At 43.0% G+C, this 20,034-nt stretch overlaps 1 protein-coding gene across 4 annotated transcripts in view; it reads right to left on the bottom strand.

The window, feature by feature from the left end:
• The window catches only part of LOC106585467 (breakpoint cluster region protein), a 43,375-nt gene extending 23,360 nt beyond the window's left edge, over positions 1–20,015 (bottom strand). For 2 of the 4 annotated variants that reach the window (XM_014171697.2, XM_014171699.2), the window contains exons 1-7: positions 18,026–20,015; positions 3,074–3,252; positions 2,133–2,255; positions 1,773–1,958; positions 968–1,075; positions 720–777; positions 396–448 (exon numbers count right to left, since the gene is read on the bottom strand). In XM_014171697.2, the coding sequence (XP_014027172.1) occupies positions 396–448; positions 720–777; positions 968–1,075; positions 1,773–1,958; positions 2,133–2,255; positions 3,074–3,252; positions 18,026–19,382 (2,064 nt within the window). In that variant the 5' untranslated portion in view covers positions 19,383–20,015. The remainder of the gene's footprint in view (positions 1–395; positions 449–719; positions 778–967; positions 1,076–1,772; positions 1,959–2,132; positions 2,256–3,073; positions 3,253–18,025) is intronic. The other 2 variants (XM_014171696.2, XM_014171698.2) reach the window with 2 other exon arrangements.
• Between the last annotated feature and the right edge of the window lie 19 nt (positions 20,016–20,034).

The following is a 20,034-nucleotide window of genomic DNA, read 5'->3' as shown; positions in this document are numbered from 1 at the left end:
AGAGAGGGTGAAAGAAAAAAGAGTAAGAAAGAAGAGAAACAATGAATGAGAGAAAGAGAAAGAAAGAAAGACAGGAGAGAAATAGGAAGAAAGGAAGAAAAAGAGAGGAGAGAGTGAAAGAGGGTAAAAGAAAGGAGGAAAAGAGAGTAAGACAGAGAAAGAAAGGGAGAAAGAAAGAAATAAAGAATTTAAAATTAAGAAAGGAGAGAGAGCGAAAGAGAAAGAAAAAGGAGAGAGCAAAAGAGAGAAAGAAAGAGATAGAAAGAGAAAGTGTGAAAGAGAGAAAGAAAGAAGATAAATTATGATCACTTCTTCTAAGATATGTGAAGCATTGTTTTCATAAAAGAAATTCAAGTCTGAAGGGGAAAAATCTTCAGTGTGTTGATTTGACTTACATGCAGAACCAGGGTGCTGCGGGTGACTCTGTCCACAGGTTTGTAGAGCAGAGCTGAGAGGGACAGGGTCATAAAGTAAATAAAGTCCAAGACAGGACAAGGCAACGCAGAACTAACAACATAACTAACAACATAGCATCCTATCAGTCACCTTGAGGTTGAGGGTCATATTCAATATGCTTTAACTTAAGCATGTACCACTCTTTCTGAATTCAAATAACTAGAGGGTTGAATGCTTCATAGTCTTGAACTATAGATATTTAAATAAATGTAAGGTTTAGTTCATTTTGAATGAATTGTTCAAAATAATGAAATTGCACTTACTTTCCAGTGAATTTTTTGCCTGGTCTTTGCATTCCTTGGTGCTTATGACCTTAAGATTCTGAGGGCACAACAGGAATTGAGAAAGGCATAATGATATGAGAACACCATTTCAACACAGCACAGTATCGCCGTAACATTTATTCTAATCTCGGTCCACCCAGCCGGTTCTGGCAATTGAGCCTGGGGATGAGGTATTCTAACCAAAACGTTGCCCTTGTAAAAGTAGACATATAAAATACAATACATACCTGACATATTTCAGCAAACTGTATGTTGGCCTGGCAGCACTTGTCTGCCGTCTCCACAGCAACCGTATAGTTATCCACAAAGGCCCTGTACACTCCTAGCTGGCTGGCCTATAATAGAGAGTAGATACGATGAAGTTAACCTGCTGTTGGATTCATGTACCCAGTTTTGGCTGCTCTCTACTCCGGCCATACTAGATGCTTTCCCTTCTCATGGTGCTGGGTATAGCCATCAGACGAGGTATGGCCTTTCAACACAAACAGCATTGAAAACATGCATCCTATCATCATAATTTGTCCTTTTTTTTATGACTGTGTGTGCATGCACACTCACTGCCGCACGTGTGTGTGTGTGTGTACGCGTGCACATGTGATTTTGTTTCATGCATCTTCCTTTCCTCCACTGTCATACTGAGGCAGCTCTTTGCAGTCAGGAGCCTCTTAGTGGTGTTTTGTCCTCCTTTACTGCCTGTTATGTGCTATAGCCAGGCTTTTATCTGTGTGGGAGATGTCTCCAGGCAGGTCCAGCATCCACCGCACATTATAGCCAGTCTAACTCCCTCTTTCTACTCTTTAAATCTCTCGTCAGTATTATTAATGATCAAAGGAAGTCTACTAATATTGTCTTTAAAAGTGACTTATTGGATAAATATCTGCTTACTCACAGAAGAATGCAGTTTGTGGCTGGGGGAGTCTATTTCACGTTTTTTGTACTTATGAACAAAGGAACAAATACATCTGGAAGAACTAACACAAAATAACCATAACAGCATTTCCTATGTCTTTACACAACAATAATAATGCTCACCAGTTTCTGGAAGAGATCGCCCACACACTGGTTGTGGCACCACTCCTGAACTCTGGGTAGCAGGGCATTGTAGAAGTCCTTGTGGATCTCATGGAGCTCTGTCACCTTGAAGAAGATGGTCTCTATCTGCTGGGTGGTCAGCATCGGCTGGGAGGTAGTAGCTGCCGCCCTCAGAGGCTTCATGGGCTGGGACAATCAATGCAAGACAAGCATTACTGTGTGTGTATGTGTGTGTACGTGCATCCATCCATCCATCCAACATTTTCCTGTCCCAACGCCCTTAAATCACTGTTCATCACAGTGAGGTGTGGCATATTCAATTAGTGTCATATTCAATTAGCTCAAAGTCCTGTCTCTTACCAGTAAGATAGCCCCCAGGTGGCTGAGATATGTCTCCTCACTGGCCAGGATCCCTGACAAAACCCACTTCCGCATCTCCAACTCTTTCTCCTGATCCAGCTCTGTCTGTGTGTGAGAATGGGACTAACAGTGAATGGCAGAGAGCGAGAGAAAGAGAGAGACAGAGAGACAGTGAGAGTGACAGACCAGGTATTCACTTCTACCAGGCTTATTTGGTGATTGTAATTGTAACCAGAGCAGATCTTCCCTAATCTCCCTGGGTGTTGAATGAGACCTCTAAACAGCCAGGAGTTGAGACTGTCCTCTCAAGGGAACCCAATACATTTGATTAAATCCTGTTGGAGATGTAGAGGGCAGAGGCCAGGGTCAAAGATCCAATGTATTATAGAGGGAAACGATTGTTTTCCTAGCCTAGGATGGGACCTGTAGTTACTGATGGGTCAAAGGCATCAGTAGTGAGGTTTCTGACAGTCTGTCGCTCACGATTCCATTTATTCCGTTCCAGCCAATACTATGAGCCCGTACTCCCCCATTAAGGTGCCACCAGCCGCCTGTGGTCGGTCGATATGGAGCTCATGCACAGAGCAGAAATGAATAGCTCTGACATTCCACAGCCTGAATACTAAGGGGGGCACAAGAGGAGGCCTCCCCCTGGATTTAACCTTTGAAGATCAGAGAGCTGAGCACATCAGAGGAGGACCTAGGGGACACCGGAGATTGGCTAGGTACAGTACAATAGAGGTGGATGAGATTTATAGGGTGAGTGAAAGTGTGGTTGGAACGAGCAGAGCATCTATATTAAATACACTCAGAGAGCCCAGGGCAGACTTATAGAGGACGGGGGAATTAACAGACAGCTGCACTGGGTGGAAAAATCAGACACATGGGCTTTAAGAGTAGAAGATGGAGGTGTATGATAATAGGACTGGCAATAACCTTACCGACAGGGTGGACTCCAGGGAGCCAGAGGAGTGTGTGTGCTGGCTGCTGCAGCTCTTGGAGCGGAGGCGAGGTGAGGAGGAGGGTGAGGTGCTGAAAGGCAGGAGGTCATGGTGCTGCTGGTGCTCCTCCGCCTGCTCCAGGTCATAGCCATAGGAAGGAGGGGTCCCACTGTAGGGGACTTTTGGGACAATTACAGACAGATGGAGGGGATTAGGTGTGGTAGTGTAAAGTAGGTTCCAAGACAGTGGCACTGTGTGAATCTCTCGCTCTCTGACACTTCACATGCAAGACATCCTCTCTTCTCCTCTAAAAACACCATTAAAGCCACTGAACAGGCAGTGAAAGAAGATAGAAATGTGTGATCAATTGTCATGACCGGTTTGACTGGAAACATCACCTCCCTCAAAAAAACGAATCTGTATTCATATTTGTCTATATTCATCTGCTCTTTGAAATTGAAAAAAAAAAGAAAGTTAAACAATAATCCTTTGTTGAGGCGAGAATATGGTGCAGACTCAAAAAGAACCAAAATAGGTCTTACATCAAACACAAGGGCTTAAAAAAATTACAAAAACAAAATTAAGTTATTCATATCTGTATATCAATGGTATTATATAAAAGCTACTGTACATTCAAAATAACTAGAATGACCTGATGAAAACAGCTCTGTCACTCAAACTCTAAATGTGCTCTATTCCAATACATTCTGTGTCTCTGTGCTTCAAATCCCCTCTGATCTTCAGAGACTGTGCCAGACACACAGGGACCGTCCCACCGCAGAGGATAAGCCAGGAGAATCGCAGCGAAAACTCTGATTCACTTGTGTGGTGAGGAGAAGCATTAGTCAGTCCCTCTACTCTCTGTACGTAATATACTTCAACTGTACAGATGCAGCAGCAGTTCAAGGCAGCTATACTGGACAGGAGCTTAACCATAGTAATGCTTTATTTACATATCAACTCAATGATGACAAAAAAAAACTCTGTGCCCTCCCTAGAGTATGAGAGCAATCAAAGAGGAATTCCCTCTTAATGATCACTCAGTAGCCACAGGTGAACCAGTAACCTGAGGGACAGATATTTGGGTCAATGGGATTTCCGCCACTCGTTATCATATCTTCTCCTCTCCTTCCTTCTCAACCATGTCTGATTGTGGCTGTGCGGTTTTCAAGTTAATTCTGGGTGAATAAATCCAAGGTGTAGGGAAGTGGCCAAGGCTACATTAGACCTCCCCGTTACAGAGAGAGAGGACTAAGCGCAGCTCTTCCTGCTCCTGTATTCTCTCTGGTTTGTACTGCAGGTGTTAGACACAGACCAGAAAACACCACCTTTTATTCACAATCACAGCAAAAGCAGACAGACATTCTGGGTGGAAGTGTTTGCAGACACAATGCAACACAGGGGTCTATCTTGATGTGTTAGCTGCTGTTGTGTAGACTAGTTGTTTCCTCTATTATTCCTCTATATAGTATTGCATCAAGAACAGTTCGATCCCTTTTATTGTCACTTTGACTCACCAATAATATCTACCATTATTATCAGTATCTGTGTGGGAGAAGCACCAGCACCACCAGTATAATGATACAAGCTGTGGTGTTTGTCTGAGGCCTCAGTGTTAAAATAGCAGGACACTGAAATACTGTATGTTCAGAAGTGGACACAGAGATAACTATACTGAACCAAAATATAAACGCAACATGTAAAGTATTGGTCCCTTCATGAGCTGAAATAAAAGATCCTCAAAAATGTCCATACGCACAAAATGCTTATTTCTCTCAAATTCTGTGCACACATTTTTATCCTCGCCGTCAGTGAGCATTTCTCATTTGCCAAGATAATCCATCCAACTGACAGGTGTGGCATATCAAGAAGCTGATTAAACAGCATGATCATTACACAGGTGCTCCTTGTGCTGGGGACAATAAAAGGACACTCTAAAATGGGCAGTTTTGTCACACAACACAATGCCACAGATGTCTCAAGTTGAGGGAGCAATTGGCATGCTGACTGAAGGAACGCCCACCAGAGCTGTTGCCAGATAATTAAATTAAAATCAGGCCCTACACCCAAACAAGGGCACTGCGTTCATCCACCTCTGGCCTGCTGGCCCCCCTACCTCTGAGGAAGCACAGTTCCCGCTCAGCCCAGTCAACTGTTCGCTGCTCTGGCACCCCAATGGTGGAACAAGCTCCCTCACGACGCCAGGGCAGCGGAGTCAATCACCACCTTCCGGAGACACCTGAAACCCCACCTCTTTAAGTAATACCTAGGATAGGATAAAGTAATCCTTCTAACCCCCCCCCTTAAAAGATTTAGATGCACTATTGTAAAGTGGTTGTTCCACTGGATATCATAAGGTGAATGCACGAATTTGTAAGTCGCTCTGGATAAGAGCGTCTGCTAAATGACTTAAATGTAAATGTAAATGTTAATTTCTCTACCATAAGCCGCCTCCAATGGCATTTTAGAGATTTTGGCAGTGCGTCTACCGGCCTCACAACCGCAGACCACGTGTAACCACGCCAGCCCAGGTCCTCCACATCCGGCTTCTTCACCTGCAGGATCATCTGAGAGCTGTCACCCGGACAGCTGATAAAACTGAGTTTGCACAACCAAAGAACTTCTGCACAAACTGTCTCAGGGAAGCTCATCTGCATGCTCGTCGTCTTCACCAGGGTCTTGACCTGACTGTAGTTCAGCATTGTAGCCAACTTCAGTGGGCAAATGCTCACCTTCAATGGTCACTGGCATGCTGGAGATGTGTGCTCTTCACGGATGAATCCCAGCATCAACTGTACTGGGTAGATGACAGACAGCGATGGCATCGTGTGGGCGAATGTTTTGCTGATGTCAACGTTGTGAACAGAGTGCCCCATGGTGGAGGTGGGGTTATGGTATAGGTAGGCATAAGCTACGGACAATGAAGACAACTGCATTTTGTCAATGGCAATTTGAATGCGCACAGAGATACTGTAACAAGATCCTGAGGCCCAGTGTCGTGCCATTCATCTGCCGCCATCACCTTACATTTCAGCATGATAATGCATGGCCCCATATCGAAAGGTTCTGTACACAATTCCTGGGAGTTGAAAATGGCCCAGTTCTTCCATGGCCTGCATACTCACCAGACATGTCACCCATTGAGCATGTTTGGGATGCTCTGGATCGCCGTGTACAACAGCGTGTTCCAGTTCCCGCCAATATCCAGCAACTTCGCACAGCCATTGAAGAGGAGTGGAACAACATTCCACAGGCCATAATCAACAGCCTGATCAACTCTATGTGAAGGAGATGTGTCGTGCTGCATGAGGCAAATGGTGTTCACACCAGGTACTGTATCTGTGACCAAGAGATACATATATGTATTCCCAGTCATGTGAAATCAATAGATTAGGGCCTAATGAATTTATATCAATTTACTGATTTCCTTACATGAACTGTAACTCAGTAAAATCTTTGAAATTGTTGCATGTTGCGTTTATATTTTTGCTCAGTATAGTTCACCTCTGCTAGAAAACAGGAAAGAGAGGATTCCGGAAGCAAGGAAGGCAGATGGAACCCAGCCATGTGGAGTGGCCGGGGGCTGGTTGAGTCAGGCTGACAGTGGGACACCCCCAGAGACCATGACAAAGAACCTGAACAAACACACTGGGCCGTACAGAGAGAAACCACTGTGTTTACTCTGGAGGAGCAGGCCTGGGGAATACAGGGGAAGTCAATGTGAAAGGCCACACTGTGTGTCCGTCAGATTATACAACAGCAGTGACACTGTGTGAATAACCACTCACACAGCCACAGAGGCCTGGAAATCACTGTCAATGGACACTGACCAATCATACAGACACAAATATATTTCAGTAAAATGGACATAAACTATAAAACATGTCTTAAAATGTTATTTCTTACATATGAATTGATATGAAATAAAAATAATGTTCACAGAGACAGTTATTTACATGGTTCTGGAATAACCATGCTTTTTTAAATGCAGAATAGTTATCCATGGTAGCATGAAAAAGCAGGCAAGCTTCCCAACATTGAGTGAAGAGGATTTCACAATAGACTAGTTTCTCAGTACAGCTTAGTTCTCGGCCTGTTGCTAAGGAAGTGTCCAGGCAGGTCTGTCCAGAACGTTCAGCAAATTCATCAACTTCAGAGCAGGAAACAGACATTCTGCACAAGGTCACCTTTTCACACAAACATCCCCCTCCTCCCACACGCACACATTTAGATGAATATTAAATATAATATATCAACTCTAGGATTGCTGTCCTTGAACCAACCCTGTGAGTTGTCTAATGCATTGACTTTTTCCTAAGTTAAATCATGATAAAACATTTAACAAAGAAGTCCAGCTACAGCTCTGTGGGATTAACAAAGAGCTAATACAGTTTCCCCTGTGCAGTATTAGTATGGAAAGCCGTTTTAACATAGTCAGTGGCCAGTTCACGAAAATGGTTCGCTCCTACAGACAGTGAGTCACAAGGCCATGGCTTGCTATATAAAGCAGGCAGACAGCCATTCAGTTACTTTTCTATTGAATGTTAGAATGGGCCAAACTAGTGACCTAAGTGACTTTCAGAGTAGTATGATCGTCGTTGCCAGGGGCGCGGGTTCAAGTATCTCAGAAACATCTGGCCTCCTGGGCTTTTCACGCACGACAGTGCCTAGGGATGACCAAGAATGGTGCAACAAACAAAAAACATCCAGTCAGCGGCAGTCCTGTGGGCGAAAACAGCTCGTTGATGAGAGAGTTCAAAGGAGAATGGCAAGAATCATGCAAGCAAACAGGCGGGCCACAAACAGACAAATAATAGCTCAGTACTACAGTGGTGTGCAGAACGGCATCTCGGAAAACTCAACTCGTCTGTCTGTGTCACGGATGGGCTATTGCAGCAGACGATCACACTGGGTTCCACTCCTATCAACTAAAAACAAGAAGTGGCTCCAGGAGTAGAAAAACATTGCCTGGCCCGACAAATCCTGGTTCCTGTTTGGTCATGCTGATAGCAGAGTCAGGATTTGTCCACGGCCCCATCCTGCATGGCGACAACAGTACAGGCTGGTGGCGGTGGTGTAATGGTGTGGGGAATGTTTTCCTAGCACACGTTAGGTTCCTTGATACCAATTTCCATGCCCCGAAGAATTAAAGCTGTTCTGAAGGAAAAGGGGACTTTGAACCAGTACTAGATGGGTGTACCTAATAAACTGTGTGTATATTCATCACATTTTTTATATTAATAATGGAATTTATATCAATAATGGAATTTTCTATATCAATTATTTATTTATTTAAAATTAATAAGGAATATGAAATAATTTTTATTTTACTTTGAAAATGTGGACTAGGTTGTGTACATCAGTACGAAAAATATAAAATGTAATCCTTTTTTAGATAACATTTTAAGGCAGCAAAACGTGAAAACTGTGCAAGGGGTGTGTAGACTTTCACTAGCACTGTATGTAGGAGCATGCAAATGTGATCCCGCCCCCATGAAGTTCATTCTAATAAATAACAAAATATAAAAATGCTATTGTCGCTATCAAAAAATTTGAATTATTGCTATCAATAATTACATTTTTGATATCCAAAATGGTCATTTTTATATTGATGAATCATATATAAATAAAAATATATATCTTAATTACATTTTTACAACAATAACTATGTTAAAACAGCTTTCCCTAGTAATAGTCAAAGCAGATGGGTTTACTCTTAAACACTATGTGGTTGAATGGTGGTAGAGTGTATCTGACAGTCTCCCCTCAATTAACCTCAAAATGGTTACTAATGTGCAATAGAGCTGTAACAAATACATTCTAATAACATTGCATAACAGCGCTCAAACCAACAGCTGGGGCTGAGAGTGTTTTAGATGTAGCAGCAGAGGACAACGTTTCTCTGGACTTTTAGTAGACAATCCTGCAGAATTTAGAGGTTCTTTCAGCATTATTGAATTTGCCTGTGTTCTGATCTTTGGGTTTAGGAAGCCAAAGTTCATCAGGCTCAGAAAAGCTTTGGCTGGATCTGGAAGTTGTGTTGGTTTAGTGTACAAGTTAGTAGTTCCCGAGGGAGCCATTTTGCCACACTACTACAAATCCTCTTCTCTTTTATCTTTTACAATAGGACAGGGCTGACCTAGAAATAGCTGCCTGCTAGGATTCCAAACATAACAGGTTAACATGCTCTTAAATCCTAGTCCAGAGAATAACCTGTGCACTGTCAACACGCACTCTCCCTGTGGATGCAACAATTGTGGAGAGTGATGAGAGGTTTGACGCAACACACACAACAAAAGCATCAAGGACATATTCACAGACCTGTAATCCTAATCCACATGTATAGATAGATGAACCGACTATGATCCAGAGAGAAGGGGGAATGACAGATGTGTTAACAGGACAAATCCACAGAATCATAAACACAGAAATTCAACATCACAACTGTGATGTGACCTTGCTTAGAGTGCAGGGTTCACACAGTTTTGGTGGAATACAGGATATCCATATGAATGCTAAAAAATAAATGTAAAAAAAGACTTGTCTTGAAGATATAGTTCCCTTTTCTTTCTCCCTTGGATTAAGACTGAGCGCTTGATTGTGTTGAAGCTGAATGTTGCTGCTTTTAGAATCTCCATGTAATGCATGCATCAAAGCACTGTCACACTTCACTGCATTGGCTAAAGAACACTTTAAATATTTCTATGGAGAGAAGGATGAACTCTGCATTTGTTCTGGAAATAACTAAAAGGAGGAAATGGTCCAGACAGTGATCAGAGTGACAGCCTGTAGAGATCCTGTCAGTCCCATCTGGACACACATTAACCGGGATGGGATGCAATGAACAAAACAGAGTACACCAATTCCTCTCAATTGACAACCAAAAATCTGTTAAAATGAGACACAAATGTTAAAGGATTCTCCAAAGAAGGGGCTAATATTCCCTTTAAGACTGATTACTTGGGACATTATGGTCCAGGAATAATAACTTTAGTATTGTTAGGGTTGAACTGGCTATTTGTATGCATAACCTATATAATATACTGGGGAAGCTATGCTACAATATTAAGTATATAAACTACGGATAAATCAACTGCTGAAGACAAGAACTACACCCGGCGACAGGAAGTGCGTCATGAGGCTGGGACCAGCCTGCACGCCGACGATAGGATGAGCAAGTTTAAACCACGCTCCTCCTCCCTCTGACAGGCCAGCATTGAGCGGGAACTCTCTCTGTCAGAGTATATAAGAGAGAACAATAGGATGTGACGTTCTCTTCTCTGTCTGCCCTGCGTGGTGTCACAGCGAGACCGATATATATATATATATATATATATACAAACATCATATTTTCCATTTGTACCATCATTCTATTTATGAATTAAATAATCATTGCAAAACTAAGTTGCATGGTTTGTTTATATCCTAATACCAGATTCGATTTGGCGCAACGTGACAGTATTGAGTGTAGCACAATGACAGTCTGTCTGTCACCTCTGACAGCATGTTTATAGATTAGAAGAGATATGGCACCTTCTAAAAAATGTTTTTTGAAATGATGCTGTTAAGAGGTTTGAACACTTTCTGCCTCCACTAAATGGATTCTCATCCTGATCGTGTGATCACTGGAGAGACAACTGTCAGCTAACAGAGAGGAAACAAGTGTTACAATGGCTTTTACCATCCAGCATGTATGGAATGTACAAATAGAAAGTTATACAGGTTTATCAATAACAAATCTGCTTTACTAATCCTCAGCCTACAAAGAGCTGCACTTGAATCCCACTACTACGAAGGGGTCTTTTCATCCCTCACAGCTAACGCAGGAAGGCATGGGTTGGGTGGAGTGGATCTTTCAGTACTGCATACACTTCATTTCAGCACATCTGGTTTCTCTCTGATTGAGCGTCACCCATCAGGTTGAAAAGAACCAGGTCTGAAAACGTGGCACCTGCAACGGGGCGGTGGCTCTGCAGCCCTGAAAGAAGCTGACTGGGTGTTTTGGCAGATCAGCAGAGTGCGAGCCAACCAACCATCAGCACATTCTGGCACATCTGAAGTGCCCTGTTGAAGTGGGAGGGAGCCCGACCACAGGCCCAGTTGGAGTAGTGAGGCCCACCAGGACTGCTCAGATCGGTTATGGGACAGTCTAAAATTAGCACCAGCCATTGAGCAGTGTAGGTCAGAACTCAGCTGCCCAGCCCACCACACTTACTAATCAGCGTGTTGAAATAGCTCAGGGTGGTCACAGTAATGCTCTGTATAACAGAATATCAAGGTTCAATAATTGCTCCAGTCTGTGACCTACAGGATAAACAGTACCAGTCAAAAGTTTGGACAAACCTACTCATTAAAGGGTTTTTCTTTATTTTTACATTGTAGAATAATAGAAGACATCAAAACTATTAAATAACACATATGGGATCATATAGTAACCAAAAAAATCAAAATATATTTTAGATTCTTTAACCTGTTAGGGCTAGGGGGCAGCATTTGCACGTCTGGATAAAAAAAATGTACCCGATTTAATCTGGTTACTAATCCTACCCAGTAACTAGAATATGCATATACTTATTATATATGGATAGAAAACACTCTAAAGTGTCTAAAACTGTTTGAATGGTGTCTGTGAGTATAACAGAACTCATTTGGCAGGCAAAACCCTGAGACATTTTCTGACAGGAAGCGGATACCTGATGTGTTGTATTACCTTTAAACCTATCCCATTGAAAAACACAGGGGCTGAGGAATATTTTGGCACTTCCTATTGCTTCCACTAGATGTCACCAGCCTTTACAAAGTGTTTTGAGTCTTCTGGAGGGAGATCTGACCGAACAAGAGCCATGGAACGATGATGTCCCATTAGACACCTGGCGCGCGAGTTCATGTTGGGTACCCTCGTTCCAATACGTTATAAAAGAGTATGCATTCGTCCACCTTGAATATTATTCATGTTCTGGTTAAAAAGGCCCTAATGATTTATGCTATACAACGTTTGACATGTTTGAACGAACGTAAATATATTTTTTCCCCTCGTTCATGACGAGAAGTCCGGCTGGCTTAGATCATGTGCTAACAAGACGGAGATTTTTGGACATAAATGATGAGCTTTTTTGAACAAAACTACATTCGTTATGGACCTGTGATACCTGGAAGTGACATCTGATGAAGAGAATCAAAGGTAATGGATTATTTACATAGTATTTTCGATTTTAGATCTCCCCAACATGACGTCTAGTCTGTATCGCAACGCGTATTTTTCTGGGCGCAGTGCTCAGATTATTGCAAAGTGTGATTTCCCAGTAAGGTTATTTTTAAATCTGGCAAGTTGATTGCGTTCAAGAGATGTAAATCTATAATTCTTTAAATGACAATATAATATTTTACCAATGTTTTCTAATTTTAATTATTTAATTTGTGACGCTGACTTGACTGCCGGTTATTGGAGGGAAACGATTTCCTCAACATCAATGCCATAGTAAAACGCTGTTTTTGGATATAAATATGAACTTGATAGAACTAAAAATGCATGCATTGTCTAACATAATGTCCTAGGAGTGTCATCTGATGGAGATTGTAAAAGGTTAGTGCATCATTTTAGCTGGTTTTATGGTTTTGGTGACCCTGTCTTTGACTTGACAAACCATTACACACAACTCTTGTAAATGTACTGTCCTAACATACTATAAATTTATGCTTTCGCCGTAAAACCTTTTTGAAATCGTAAAACGTGGTTAGATTAAGGAGATGTTTATCTTTCAAAGGGTGTAAAATAGTTGTATGTTTGAAAAATTTGAATTTTGACATTTATTTGGATTCAAATTTGCCGCTCTTGAAATGCACCTGCTGTTGATGGAGTGCACCACGGGTGGCACGCTAGCGTCCCACCTAGCCCATAGAGGTTAAAGTAGCCATCCTTTACCTTGATGACAGCTTTGCACACTCTTGGCATTCTCTCAACCAACTTCATAAGGTAGTCACCTAGAATGCTTATCCAACAGTCTTGAAGGAGTTCCCACATATGCTGAGCACTTGTTGGCTGCTTTTCCTTCACTCTGCAGTCCAAATCATCCAAAACACAACTGATTGGCTCAAAAGCATTAAGGAAAGAAATTCCACAAATGTACTTTTAACAAGGCACACCTGTTAATTGAAATGTATTCCAGGTGACTACCTCATGAAGCTGGTTGAGAGAATGCCAAGAGTGTGCAAAGCTGTCAAGGCAAAAAGGGTTGCTACTTTGAAGAATATATTTTGATTTGTTTAACACTTTTTTGGTTACTACATGATTCCATATGTGTTATTTCATAGTTTTGATGTCTTCACTATTATTCTACAATGTAGAAAATAGTCAAAATAAAGAAAAACCCTTGAATGAGTAGGGCTGTCCAAACTTTTGACTGGTTCTGTACACGTGTATGTGTTTGTGTGCGGGTGCGCACACAAACTTGACTGATACAGTGAGGGTGTGATACTAGCTGAAAAAGAGGGAAAGAAAATGTGTTTTCCCCTCATATCATAAATTATTCAGATCTCAACACCCGTGTCTTATCTTCTCTTTTCCAATAAACCACAAGAAAAACAGATTGCAGACACACACACAAAATTCAACCCAAACAGATTGCAGACACACACACAAAATTCAACCCAAACAGATGCACTCACATGAGACAGTCTAAGAGTTGGACACACAGAAGGCCAGGTTTAGAGGCTTTTCCTCTCAGCACCGTGGACAACCAGGAAATGGGAGCAAAGACCAGCAACTAAACATGATTATTCCCTATAATTGTGCTTTCAGAGCAATTTCAAGAAAAGCTGTTAGCTTCCAGGAGGAATCTTCTTAAGGACTCATGCTTGTGGATATGGGTATTTGTTCTACAGTACATCTTGTTAAAGTAAATACATGAAATAGTACTGTCTGCCAGAAGCGACATCCACAAAGTAATTATTGTCTAACATGGCCCAGGCTGTTTGTGCAGAGGTGAGCTCATCTCATATAGCACATTACCATCGCTGTGTTCCCCCACACCCCACAAGCAGCTGAGACATTCCAGAAACACGTGGCTTGCCAGCCAGCAGCACAGAGGGCCCTTTGAATAGGACCTGTAAAGGGAGCTAAGACCAGGGGACCAGAAGGGGACAGAGACAGAGCACGAGGGAGGATTAGAGAGAAGGAGGAGGCCTGGAGGGAGGGCCAAAAGATCAAACATTTCTCATGCATTTTTACCATTATCTGTAAGAAAATATATGGATATGGAAAACAGCCTGGGGTAGACACAAATACTTTCAGATGTTCTGCTCAACCTGAGAGTATTTCTCATGTTTCCGAGTTAAGGGTTGAAATAGCACCAAGTAGGCTCCTGCCCAACCGTTAACCCCTATGCTGGTTTAACTTGAACTGGATAGGGCCTGCTTATTTGAGAGATATTAATGGTGTGTTTGTCCCTTCGCTCCATCTGACTGCAGTTGGCAGGTCCCTGGCCTGCTGCTATGATCCCCTTTCAGCTCTCCAGGCACACTCCATTCTGTACCATTTTACCAAGTCACCCACCCGAGAGGACAGGTGACACTAAACACAGAGCTCACTCAGGGTGCACAAGAGCTCTTTCCCTTTTCTGTGCTGGCCCTACTTCATCTAAATTGTTGGACACGTATCTTGTATGTAAACTCAATGGGAGGGAGAGGTGAAATAATGTTTGCTTCCTTAACCACTAAAAGCTCAGAATGTTGTCATTCAGGTACAAAAAAGAAACAGTGTGAGCTTCATCAGGAGCTCTGAAATATTCACGATTGGATCGTAAACCTGGAGGGTGGGCCACCACCGCCTCTCTGACTTCTCCTGTGGTTGCAAATACAGCCCTGGACTGAGGCCAGACACGCAGACAGATAGGACCACTATCAGACCGCCTGAGTGAAAGCGTTTCATTAGTGTCAAATGAGACATACAGACCTGTCTAATTGATATTAAGTGGAAGCTGCTCTTGGCCTGGCACAGGTTCACTCAAAGTGCAGACATTCTAACAACACAATCCCCAGTAGACCTTCTTATAATGTACTCATGATTAGCCATGAGTCAGTTGTTTGGAAGCCCCAGACTGAGCCACACCCTAAGAAAAAGTCCTGGCCACTGGCATATGCCTATGTTATAGTGATAATTAACTATAGCAAAGCAGACAAACCATAGAAGTGGCTTCCTTTAAGCCACGCAGCTAATCAGCAGCTCTATTCACAGCTAATCAGCAGCTCTATTCACAGCCAATCAGCAGCTCTATTCACAGCTAATCAGCAGCTCTATTCACAGCCAATCAGCAGCTCTATTCACAGCTAATCAGCAGCTCTATTCACAGCCAATCAGCAGCTCTATTCACAGCCAATCAGCAGCTCTATTCACAGCCAGGAGTGACAATTGGCCTAGATCTCCACATATGAGGAGACTGGTGCTCATTCTCTAATTCCTAGGCTATTCTAGGAAAAAGAGACCTTAAGAGATTTGTACATTTTAGACTGGCTGTTTTCCGATGATTACAAGCGGGAGGTGTAGCAGGGTTTGTAGAGTCAGTATGGCAAGGACAGAGGCCCATGTATGCCATTCAGTACTGTACCCAATACTAGGGCTGTCCCTCCTCCTCCTCCTCCTCCTCAGGCAGACCCAAAGTATGCCACAATGCCAGACAGTAAAACACTAGAGGTCTGCCGGGTAGTCAATGCCCCTCCATGTTTGACTGGCTGTTTGCTCATGCAGTCACAGGAAAAAAACGCATCGCTGAGTTGTTTTTTTCTTCAAATGTAGCAATGACATTAACTAATTCAAATGAAGGCAGCGCCATCTGAAAGGAACATACGAACCCTCCTAAAGCTACAGTAAATATTCACCAGAACGCTTACGTAACTAGAGCACAGTGGCCCTTTATAACATTGTCATTATAAAATAGCTTTAGCAGATTACATGGAATTTATTGAATGCTGCAAGGAGTTTTATGATAAAAACAAAAAATGACATTTCCCACACTCTCTAAAAGTCAGTGCCCACAACAGAGGACAGCAGTTTGTCATGCTCGCCTCAAAACTACTGCTTATCACAGCACTGAGCCAGCAATGTATGCAATAATGTTCCTACGACAGAAAATAAATCCAGATCTCTGTTAATCCACAAAGCACGGTTTGAATGAAGTGATCCTGCGGCAGGACCGTTACCTCAGCAGCATGGCCTTTAATTAAGACAACCACTCCAGGGACAGGCTCAGCAATGTTTTTGCTGGACATTTAATCAGAAAGCTGGAGCAATCGCAACTTTCTCTGTATCTGACAGACGGTTTCCCTATTTTCTACAGGTCAAGCTGCATTGGTAAATAGGTGTTATTGTGAAGAAACAATCAAATGGTAAGACAATGTGGAAAACCACACATTACAGTGTCATAAAGCTAAATATTTGACCACAAGTCTCATGGACTTGTGTACTTTGTCAGAAGAGCCACACACTGGTTTACTGTTCTCATGCTGATTATTTCCCAGATTATTTGCTTGTTCATTGCACCTTTGGTTTACAATCCTATGCTTTCCAGCCTATCCCCTTTCATAACAGCCTATTCTCAACAATTGCTACCAAAAAAAAGTGTTCTGCTCTTCTCATATGAATTATCATAACTTTTATTAGTTGAGCCTAGCATGTCGGAAATGGAAGACAACGAATGACCCTGACTGATTTACTACAACCAACAGTCTGCTTTTATGACTTCAGTGAAATCATGTGATATGAGGAAATATGTGGCATTGAGTCAGCCATTCACTTAGACATGTCTATACCTATTTGAGTCATCATAGACCTGAGCAACCAAAAATATCTCAATGACTGTTCGTTTAGAGACTAAGAACAACACAGGGAAGAAGACAGCACATCAAATCGTGACCTTTCCCTGTCAATCTGTGGCTAAGGAAATCAGTTCTAAAGACTAACGGAGAGGAAATCAACATTTGGCTTTTTTCATCTCCACCAAAATAATATTTTCAAGACCAGATCAAAGCAGTTAAGCATAGGCTTAATAAGAGAGGGAGAACATATGTTTATTTGTTTTTCCTCAGCGGTCTGGAACAAAGTGTTTTATAAAACATACACCCTGTCATGTATTGATGCTTTAATAAATATTTTGCATTGAACTCACTCTCTTCTCTCTGACCTTGCAGTACCTAGTACCACCCTATCCCACTTAAACATTGTTGCAGTGTCAATACCTTCTACATGAGTGACTCTCCTATTGTGTTCACACATCACAACAGGAAACACTGAGGACTGAAATGTTGATGGGAAGCCATGTGACGATGAGCCCTCCATCCTCTTTTTAGTGAGAGTTATCAGGCCTTTCCCTCCCCATCCCCAACAAAGAGCCTCCCTAAACGGATCACGCTACACAAACCCTTTTAAGTGAATTACTCCTAGACAAGGACAACAATGTTGATGTGTGCTGACACAAAAACACTCTAGGTGGACAGGGCCGAGCGTCTGGGCAGCCTGAGGGCACGTACTGTCTCAATCAGGGCATCTCTAGAAGAGCACTACACACTCAATGGTAGAGAACAGAAGGGGGGAAAGGGGGCAGGCATGCTTACAAAGTGAAAAGAAAACAGTCGTACAATCCACAACGAACCACACAAGCACTAGGGTGCTTTGCAATGGTGGGCTGTGCTAATGGTTTCATATAATCATATGTAAACAAATTTGGCAGAGCTATAGTACACTATAGCATCATGTTGCAGGTGCACATATAAGCACATCGCTGCCTGAGGAGAGATCAAGGTTAGAGCAAGTACAGGCATCTCTAATAAACACATGAAATGGCAGTGGCTATTGAGCCCTAAGGATGCATTAACAGTTCTTGTGCTTTTATACATAAAATATAAATAAAAGACTCTTGAGTACAAAAGGACAGTATAGAGACTATGGGCTTGTAGACCTACCCAGATCTCCATGGAGACTGTTGTCATGCGAGGTCCTACTGGACGTAGTGGAGTCCCCATCACCGGGCCAGATCTGGCCTATTTTACGGACACCCATGATGGAGGCCTCGGACACCAACACTTGCTGCTTCAGACGATTCTGAGACAGTGGGGAGGGCAGGCTGCTGCTGTCAAAGGACTGCTGGGAAATCTGGGAAGGCGAATGACTTTTCTGTCTGTACATGTGATTGGTGGTAGGACTTGGGGACACGTGACTTGACTGGCCGGAGGAGAAGTCTTCCTCGCTGGACGTTAGGTTCTCATTGGAGCTGCAGTCTGGGGTATAGCCGCCCCCAACATCGTAAAAACTGCCAGGTGAGTAGGAGCGCCTTGGCCAGTTTTGGCGTGAGTCCTCCTCCACACTGTGGTCCCTGATGTGAATGACCCTCCCCTCCCCCTCTGCCATCATCCCCCCGACATACACACTGGTGTAGGGTTGACAGTTTGCCGGCTGTCTCCCCCCATTGGAACGGATCACAGTGTCCTTGAGGAAATGTGGGTTAACCTCTGTATCATCATACAGCCCATTGTAGCCACAGCCACCCTCTGTGGACCTGCATCTGAGCACAGATTTGCGGATCTCCCCAGTCGCAGTGGACAGGTTCCCGGGCAGGGAGTGCATGGACCTGTTGCGCTCCATTTGCATGGCCTGACAGCCCAGGCTGCTGATCTTATCTGAGACCTCCCTATCATTGACCTTCACGAGGCCCCTCTCATGGTGGTACTCCATGTTCACATAGAAGGGTCTCTCTGTCCCTCCAACCCCTTTCCCATCTCCAGCTGTGTGAGAGTTGGCTATCTTGATGCGCTCAAAGGTGGACCTCAGTGCTGCTACTGAGCTCATGCCCACCCTGTCCCTGTCCAGATCTGTGTCTGGGGGACCCACAGTAGGCATGTGGGGGGACAACTCACCCCTCTGTTCGGAGGGAGCCACCCCATCTACCTCTCCCTCTGGAAACAGTTTATACCTCCCTGTGTCGACTGCCTCTCTCGGCTGCTCCTCCACTGTAGGCTCCTCATTTATGTGGGATGTCTGGGTGTCTGAAACACTGGATTGGTCTCCAATATTCATTAGGGACATCCTCTTGATGCCCCATCTCTGCCCATCATAAGCCTTCCTCTCCTTGGCCAGTAACGTCTGCAGGTAGATCATCTGAAAGCGCTCTTTGTTTTCCTCTAACTCCAGCTGCCTGATAGATGACTTGCATTTCTCCAGCTCCTGCTCAATATCACCCAATGATTTTAGCTCCATGCTTGGGGCATCTGACTCAGGGAACTGGGCTTTCCAAGCCTCCACAAAACCTACTGGTTCAACCATTGTTTTTTTTGTTTTACCTAGTCCACTGAGAATAGAGTAATAGAGTAGAAACTAAGTTTCTACTAAACTATATGATACGTTTCCAATCAAAATAATTTCTAAAGCATGACTTATAATGGCCATTAAAAGCTATTTCCACACTAGACTGACTGAATAGATTTTTCATAAGACTCATGCAAAAAAAATGTCTACTTAACATACAACAACATGATATTATAATCAGATCGAGTGTTTACGGGCACCAGTGAGAATGACATGAGGCCTGTTCTCAAAACGAGCCAGTTCAGATACCTGCAACAAGAGAATAACAAAGAATAAGTGTCCTTCCATATCTTCTGTAATGTCGGTAACAAACAATTATTCTTCCTTCATCGTAAAAGCAGAAGAACTGTCCTATCCAGAAGTTCCATTCAATGATTTAGTGAAAGTCCAAGAACAATTAAACATTTCCAGTGTAATAACTGTTTTTAATGTTACCGGTAATTCGTTATCCTGCACCCGATTGAAAGTTAGTTTGAATGTTCTCTCGTTAACCTTACACCCACTAGACATTAGATACACTTCGTCGGATCGCACACTAGCTACGGTTACTGTGTGTTTTGGTCATTTTCTTTATTGAGTTGGTGCTGAAAAGAGAGGGAGGGACTTTGAT

The sequence above is a fragment of the Salmo salar genome, chromosome ssa24 (genome assembly GCF_905237065.1).
Source record: "Salmo salar chromosome ssa24, Ssal_v3.1, whole genome shotgun sequence".
In the NCBI taxonomy this organism is placed as follows: Eukaryota; Metazoa; Chordata; class Actinopteri; order Salmoniformes; family Salmonidae; genus Salmo; species Salmo salar.
The sequence above is the reverse complement of the archived record's forward strand: the minus strand, read 5'-3'. Positions and strand labels throughout refer to the sequence as shown.